Raw genomic sequence first — 8,937 nt, forward strand, 5'->3', positions numbered from 1 at the left:
ACGCCAATCGAATTGGTAGTGCTGGGTTGAAATGAGCCAACACCTCTTTTGATGTGATCAATTCTTTGCACTTCTGGAAAGCTCGTTTACCTTCGTCATTCCACTTCCATGGTACCTCCGTTTGCAGTAGGGTGTTCAGTGGGTGTAGTACTGTAGACAAATTCGGCAAGAACTTCTGGTAGTAGTTCACCAGCCCGAGGAACGACCTCAGTTGTGACACATTTTCCGGTGCTGGAGCCTTGACTACTGCCTCAATCTTTTCAGGGGACTTATGTAACCCCTCTTCATCAATAACGTGGCCACAATACGAGATCTGCTTCTGGAAAAACTCGCATTTGTGGCGATTTGCTCGGAGCCCATATTCCTTCAATCTAGTGAGCACCTGCTCCAGGTTGGCAAGGTGATCACTGTCATTTTCGCCCGTGACCAGGATGTCGTCCAAATAACACTGGATCCCTGGAATCCCTTGCAGGACTTGATCCATTGCCCTTTGCCAAACAGCCGGAGCTGATGCTACCCGAACACCAGCCGGTTGTATTGGTAGAGACCTTTATGAGTGTTGATCGTGAGGTACTGTTTCGAGGCTTCTTATACCTCCATTTGCAGGTACGCCTGGGCCAGATCAATCTTAGTGAAGCATTTCCCTCCAGATAGCGAGGTGAAAATATCTTCAATCCGCGGAAGCAGATATTGTACCATGTGAAGGACTGGGTTCACTGTCACCTTAAAGTCCCCACAGATGCGAACCTTCTTTGGTTCCCCAGGCGTATTACTCAACGACCTCTTCATTACAGGAACGATGGGTGTAGCCCACTCGCTCCAGTCCACTTTGGACAGTACTCCTGAACGTTCCAAACCTTCCAGCTCTGCTTCGACGGCTGGGCGGATCGCATAAGGCACCGGTCTGGCCTTAAAAAACTTTGGGCTTGCATTTTCCTCTATTTTTGATTGTCACTGTTATGCCTTTTAGTGTTCCGAGTCCCTCCTGGAACACTTCTTGTGCATCAGTTAGCATTTTTGACAGTTGTCCAGGTGTGACGTCGTCATCCTTTTTGGCATCTACAGTCAGTGCTTGTATGGAATGCCAATCTAGCTGTATCTTCCGGATCCATTCACATCCTAGTAGTGGTGGGGATCCATCTGGCAATACATATAGGTCCATTGTTGGTGTTTCCTTGCCGTTATATATAACGTTCACCCTTATTTTTCCTTTGGGGTAGACTTTTTGCCCCGTGTACGTCTTCAAGACAATCTCTGTATCTCTCAAGGGTATATGTGAGAATAGCCGCTTGTAGTCCCTTCGGTTTATGACTGTTAGGGCTGATCCTGTGTCCAATTCCATTTTCACTTGGACTCCGGCTATCTTGAGCGTGACCCAGATAGTTTGGTGATCCTCCGTTTTGATCACCTTATGTAGTTTCAGACAACCCAGCTCCTTGCTTCCGGAGTCTGTATCACTTTTCTGTTCGTTTGAACTACTCTCTGTCACCTTATGTACCTTCTTGTACTTCTCCTGTGGAGATTTCTTGCTGCTGGTTTTCTTTCCCGACCTGCAGGCTCTTGCTATGTGTCCTACTTTTCCACACTGTCTGCACACTTTGTCCTTGAACCAGCAATCATTATGGTCGTGTGTTGTTCTGCCGCAGCGATAGCACTTCACTGTTCCGTATGACATTTCATTTGTGCCATATTCTTGCGGTCTCCGTTGTATTTCTGCAGCGCCCCGTGCGGCTGCTTCGTGTGATACTGCCATGCTGAAAGCCTTGTCCAGCGTAAGATCCTTTTCTGTTAGAAGCCGTTTCTGGGTTCCTTCACTTTGAAGCCCACACACAAACTTGTCCCTTAAAGTATCTGCTAGTCCCGTTCCAAACTGGCAGTGTTTCGATAGCTTGCGCAGTTCCGTTAAATACTCAGCATTACTTTCATCTTTATGCTGGTTCCTTTTGTGAAACTTAAATCTTTCTGCTATCAGCAGCGGTGTGGGGTTTAAGTGGTCCTGTAGGATTGACACTATGTTTTCAAAATCCTTTTCCACTGGCTTCTCTGGGGTTACTAGGTTTTGCAGTAAGCCATACGTTTTTGCACCCATTGGCTTCAACAATACCAGCGCTTTCCTTTCATCTGGCACTTCATTCGCCTTGCAGTACACTTCTATGCGTTCGACATATGTCGTCCAATCTTCGACTTCATTGTCGAACGCTGTGACACTGCCACTCTTCGGCATCCCTGGGTGTGGTTAGACTGGCTCAAAATGGCGTTTTCCCGCGCTCTCCCTTCTTCTCCGCTGTGGCTCAAAATGTCGTTTTCCCGTGCTCTCCCTTCTTCTCCGCTGCGGCTCAAAATGGCGTTTTCCTGCGCTCTCCCTTCTTCTCTGCTGTGGCTCAAAATGGCGTTTTCCCGCGCTCTCCCTTCTTCTCCGCTGCGGCTCAAAATGGCGTCTCCCGCGCTCTCCCTTCTTCTCCGCTGCGGCTCAAAATGGCGTCTCCCACGCTTTCCTTTCTTCCCCGCTGACGCTGCTTGGCCCTTGAACACCGGCTGCGCTCTGCGCGTTTTCCTGCGCGCCTCTCTCTCTCGTTGACGCCGCTCGGTCCTGAACACCGGCTGCGCCCTGTGCGCTCTACCCTCTCTCTTCTCCCGTCGACGCTGCTCGGCCTTTTCTCTGTGCCGTCGGTCGGCTCTAGCCGCCGCTGTCCGGGAAGGGTCTGCGCCGTACCTGTTGCCAGCCCGTTTCACTGGACCACCGTGACTGGAGAACCAAGCCCAGCTCTCAACAGCCTCCCCTGTGATGCTCAAGTCTCCGCTGGATGGTCGACGCCTGTGCTTCTAGACTCGGCCTTCTTCTTTCACTTTTCTCCAGGAGCGAATCCCTGGGAGGTGATGCAGAGTTGCAGGTAGGTTTGAATCTTCTCGTCACCAATGTTAGATCCGTGTATCTTAATGTTGTGTGTCCTTCAATAAGTAGACACGAGACTGCAGGGAACAATCAACAGGTGTTTACTGGATGAGGGTTACTCTAAAACTAACTGTACAGATCCCTACTCAGGGTTTATATACAGGTGTGGTCACTGCCGGTACTACAGTATACAGGAGCTGTAAAAAGTAGTTCTCCCCTTAAAGGTACATACACTACAGACACATGGCAGATGAAATTTAATGCAGAAAAGTGCGATGTGATACATTTTGGTAGGAAGAAGGAGGAGGAGCAATATAAACTAAAGGGTACAATTCTAAAGTGGGTACATGAACAGAGAGACCTGGGGATGTATGTGCACAAATCGTTGAAGGTGACAGGGCAGGTTGACAAAGCGGTTAAAAAAGCATACGGGATCCTGGGCTTCATAAATAGAAGCATAGAGTACAAAAGCAAGGAAATTATGATGAACCTTTATAAAACACTGGTTCGGCCTCAACTGGAGTATTGTGTCCAATTCTGGGCACTGCACTTTAGGAAGGATGTGAAAGCCTTAGAGAGGGTGCAGAAAAGATTTACAAAATGATTCCGGGGACGAGGGACTTCAGGATAGACTGGAGAAGCTGGGGCTGTTCTCCTTAGAGCAGAGAAGATTAAGAGGAGATTTGACAGAGGTGTTCAAAATCATGAGGGATCTAGACAGAGTATATAGAGAGAAACTGTTCCCATTGGTGGAAGGGTCAAGAATCAGAGGACACAGATTCAAGGTGATTGGCAAAAGAACGCAGCGAGTGGTTAGGATCTGGAATGCACCATCTGAAATTGTGGTGGAGGCAGACTCGATCATGGCTTTCAAAAGGGAATTGGATAAGTATCTGAAGGAAAAAAATTTGCAGGGCTACGGGAAAGAGCGGGGGAGTGGAACTAGCCGAAGTGCTCTTGCAGAGAGCCGGCACGGGCTCAACGGGCCAAATGGCCTCCTTCTGTGCTGTAATCATTCTATGATTCTACACATATACAGTAAGCTTCCAGTACCCATTTTTTAAGATCAACTTAAGAATGTATTGCCACTGCCAAAGTAAGCCATTAGAATGTTACGACATATGAATTTTTAAGTTAACTAGTTCATATATAATTCACTGAGTGTAAATCAACACTAAGAAAAAGGTGTAACTTGAATTCACCATTAAAAATGGGTGTTCAGGTATTGCACTGTGTAAAAGTAGTAAACATCAAGCATTTTCACCAGGAAGCAGAAGATTAGTAACACTGCAGCTTCACATATCATAGAAAGATGCATGACGGTGGGACTCTTTTACACTAGATTTATTGTTTAATGTTTGAACAATCCAGCCACTCCAAAAACTATATCACCTCCCACCAGAGGTGGAAGTCATTGGAAAAGTAGAATAAAAACTGTCACCTTGTTTCATTTTTCACCTGTCTTTTTTTTCAAATTACTTCTCCCAGTGCACTCACTCCAAACACAAGCTTATTTCAGAATTCTACAAGTGTAGCTCGCTTTTAAGAGTTGTGCAAAAACACGTCAGCAATACTTGCCTGGCCACTTCTTCTTCCCTGTAGTGAAGCTCCAAGTCTCCACTCACGAGCTCCTTGATAGCAGGGATGAGACTGGAAACTTTGAAGTATTGTAGGTATGAACCTGTATCCCATCATTGGCAGAGCAGAAAAGTTATTTCTGCAGCTCTCAAACCCAAATGAACAATGTTGAACATATCTCCAGGAATTAATTATCCTTTAATGACTTGAAGCTTTCTCCATGCACATGACAATCAACTACCAAAATATGCAAATAACACACTCTGTCCCAACGCCAAAAATGTGGTGACATTAAAAAGCCTGCCCAATCAATAATTGAGGGCCAAGTTTCAACAACAATGGTTCTATTATTATTTCCTTTTTCCCAAGGTAATTGAGAGAAGAGGGGCCACTTGAAAATAATTCTTGCAGAGCTGAGCTCTACCTCGTTAGCGATATATCCACCAACTTTTACGAAATGGCCAGCAGATTTCCCCCTTCCCCCACCATGGCTAAGTGAGCTTTGCACAGTTTGATACTTAGTTGACATCTTAAGAATAGTTACTTGGACACTGTACTGTAAAGACTGCTGGCAGCCATTGATGAGTCAGCATTGATGAGTCAGGCGATTACTGCCAGTCTAAGCAGTATTTCCTCACTACCGGCTGTCCATGACTTGACCGTAATCTTGCCATGAGGAGCGAAGTGCAGTCTGCTACATGGCAATATTTTTTTCCAACTATCGTATTGATTTCATTAAACATTTTATTCACATTATGTATTTTTCAGCGGTGATATCCTCTCAAGTTTAAAAAAAAAGTGTATGAAATATAAGTGCACACCATTCCAAAAAGTAATTCCAAGAAACTTATGCAGACAACCTTCATCAAATAGTTCCTGTTGTCTGCAAATGAATATACTTAGCTACAAATGATACTCATTTTGGCTCAAGATGCTTAAGCTCAGCATCATTTGAAATTATTCCCGTGTGAGCAATATAGTTTTGTAGCCCTTTGTAATGATATACAAATGCTCTCAATTCTGTGCACCATCTGAAAGAGAATTAGTTTTTTCTGAATCTGCATCTGCATCTCAGTATAATTACATTCTGTAGCACAGATCTAGTGTAAATTAAATAGAATATTCCTTTAAAATAGCAGTGTTTAGCATTTTTGTGCGAATTAGAAATGGCGAACTATGTTGGCATCATTGGTAATATAGGTATCTTGTTAACATACTCCAGTCTAATAACTGGGTGGATTAAGGGCTGGAATTTGAAAGCCAGATGTATTCTCTGCTAATTTATTTTTGAAAAATTTCCCCCATAATTGCCATGCCTCCAGTTTGGGAAAAAAGTGAACAAATGGGAAGGCCGATGCCATCTGCAGGTTCAGTTTTCCCTCCATCGGGCCTCTAAGGACACAAAGAAAGCAGGAGAGAAGCCCATGCTTTTTACCTTTTGTGGTCAGCTGATCCCACTGAGTTGCTTTTGGTCATGTCTGGAAATCTACTACTTCAGAAAGATTTTTTGAAGGCAGAGTCTGTTTCCAGTTTGGTAGGTGACCTGTTTTGTGTTTTCAGTGTGTCTGGGAACTCCTTAGTGTAATTAGTGACCTTTGAACTCTGAAGCTAATCCTGAGCTGTTTTGTATTCCTTACTCATCTTTAAGGCTGGTCTTCTCTCTTTTTCAGTATCCGTTGCCATAATTAAAGAAGAAACAGCTGCATTTCAAAGGGATTCCGATTCTAGAAGCTTAATCGTGATTGACAAGCCCTTCTTATTCTGGGCAATAAGAAAACTCTGGGAGTCCTTTCTTCTGCTGAAACTTCAATCATTTTCAAAAATTATCTCATTTGGATTTCATTCTATTCCTTTTATAACTATTCTGCTATACAATTTTACAAAGTTGAAAGATGCTTAGTATTTGCAGTATATATGAAATGCATTCATTCCAAGATTGGTGCCAGACCTATATTGTTGACGGGGAGGAAGCTAAAATCCATTTAGCTTCACAACACGGTTATAAAACATTGTGCAAATCCTGCAGACGGTCTTCTGTCACAACACTTTTATCTGTGTACATAAAAGCAGCTTGCAGCATGCTATTCTATAAGCTAAAATGTCCAGGAAGTGTGTGCACATTAAAGCTACTGTTTTAAGTATTTTCACGGCTTTTTGTAAAGGAGACGGTATTTTAAAAGATACTTTGTCAAGTTGAGAAGTTGTAAGTAGATTAGTAAATGAATTCTAGAACATAGCCTTGTTTTACTCAACTGTACCTATTCAGTAATTATATTTAAAGGGATCAGGTTTGGGGTATGCAGTTGCTTTCGATTGTTTTGCTGTAATGTCTGTCCTATGTTAGTATCTGAAGACCAAATACGATCCAATAAACTTAAACTAGTTTTTACCATTAATAAGATAGCTTTTCTTTTTCTCCCAGTGTCCCTTCCCCCTCAAAAAAAGAAAAGAGCTGGGTCTTTCTGACATAGTCAGACCTTTGGTACTTAACTAAAGTGATCATTCTTCATGTGTGAGCCTAGACAGTGAAAATCTATCTGACTGCAGAGGGCAACACAACCGAGCCTAATCCTGTCCTTGCTTAAGGTTCAGGTGTAGTCTTTAGCAGGGGTCACTGGACAGTCTCTGATGCAGAAACCCAGGTACATTTTTCCCTTCTCCAGCCAAAGAAGGTCTAAGATCAATTGCAGCACCCCCGATCACTGTCCCAACTAACTCGATGCTGGCCTGGTGCAGTACCGCACCAGGCAGTGTATTTATACAGTGAGCTATCACCATAGCAAATAAAAGCAGTTTTAAAAGGATATATTGTTTCATATTTAGCTGTTCAAATTCCAGCTAAATTAACATAAAAATGGATGTTACACAAGGTCAGGGATAATTAATGATGGCTGTAAACTTCAGCAGAGAAAGACTTCATTTCATGACGTGAGTGGACTATGTATGATCACCACAAAATCAGAAATCTGTCAGAACAATACTTGGCACATTTCTAATTATAATGGCTAACTTTAGTAGGCAAATGATTTAAATAGAAACCTATTAATTTCCTTTTGTATGATGATACATTCTTTGGCACTAGTAATTTGTAACCTAAATCTTCTCTTAATCACTAATGTAGTTCTGAGCTTGAAGTTGCAGCTGACATGCATAAAATTGTGGTAATATGTATTCTATATTGAGATAAAACCATGAGACATTCTGAAATGTCTACAAACTGTTCATGTACTTTCGAAGTTCATTTAAAAATAAAACACCTTTACATTCTTAATTAAGTGAGGCTGCAAAGTGTTGTATTTCTTAAAGTAATAGTCTATTAATCCCCCAGTTTAGTTAGGCAAAACCTTACATCAGTACTTCAACCAATCCAAATGTCAGAAATGTAAATAATTTCAATGACAAACTCCACCACTTCTATACAGTTTTACACAATTCTTCTGTCCACTCCCGCCACTACCCCGCCCACCGCCTGAACATTTCTTGCACATCTGGTTAGTCCCCAGCTACAATTCCTTTTGCAAGAGGACAAGTAGGTGACTTGTTCCCAGACCACTTCCCAGACCACTCTGCAATTGGTCATTGTGAGGAGGACATGCAATTGGCCTGGGTGACTTGTCCTTCAACCATCTTCCATTCTTCTCTTTCCTATTTGAAGTTGTCTCCTCCTAATGGCTGACCTGAGACAAATTAATCTCATGCACGAACCCTCATCTACTGTGCCTTCATGTTTAGTCACCAGGTCTCCTTGGTACATTTCTGCTCATTTCCAGTACACTGAGTATAGTGCTATTTTCCATGATGGCCACTAAGTACCCAATTACCAGACCAAATTTTGCCAATCTAAATATTTAATTATTTGGCATTATTTGCACCTTAAATACATATTGCAGTCCTACATTAGTTGTTCCAAGATCATAATTTTTTAAGCCTCCAGTCATGCTGCTGTTCTCTTCATAAAGTTCTTACATGCACAGTTCTTTTCTAACCAAGCTCATTCAATGCTGTTATCACTGCAACATTTGTTGTTTAGTTCAAGCCATACTGTGCATATCCAGGAACGCTAAGAAAATAATGAAGAGCACTGCTAGGAATACAGACAGCTACCTGAAACTATCCAAGAACACTCTCAAAGTATTAGCCAAATGTGTACCTCTTGACATAGTTTCTAACTGGAACTTTTCAAGATGTTAAAGTTAAATCCCTTCTGATAAGACTGTATTATCCATATAAAGTATTGCAGTAAATCGCTATAGCTCAACAATGCAAAATAAGATGTATTTGAAAGAGGAAGACAGTTAACAAAGATGTTGAAAAACAATTAACATTGTTCAGATTTCAGGGACTTTTTGGGATTACATCCTAAATGCCAGCAAATCAGATTTGCAGTAACTGAAAGTGAAACTGATACTTCCTTTACCAAAGTTTGCAATACTATCCAATTCCAGCCACCGTCCAGTCAGTTAGCT

At 42.5% G+C, this 8,937-nt stretch overlaps 1 protein-coding gene across 1 annotated transcript in view; it reads left to right on the plus strand.

Moving 5' to 3' along the window:
• The window catches only part of ap5m1 (adaptor related protein complex 5 subunit mu 1), a 35,597-nt gene extending 27,868 nt beyond the window's left edge, over positions 1–7,729 (plus strand). The window contains exon 9 of the mRNA XM_086003256.1: positions 6,142–7,729. Within this exon, the coding sequence (XP_085859382.1) occupies positions 6,142–6,371 (230 nt within the window). The 3' untranslated portion in view covers positions 6,372–7,729. The remainder of the gene's footprint in view (positions 1–6,141) is intronic.
• The last annotated feature ends 1,208 nt before the right edge of the window (positions 7,730–8,937 follow it).

Source organism: Somniosus microcephalus, chromosome 12 (genome assembly GCF_052327205.1).
Source record: "Somniosus microcephalus isolate GS21.2 chromosome 12, FLI_Smic_1.0, whole genome shotgun sequence".
Taxonomy (NCBI): domain Eukaryota; kingdom Metazoa; phylum Chordata; class Chondrichthyes; order Squaliformes; family Somniosidae; genus Somniosus; species Somniosus microcephalus.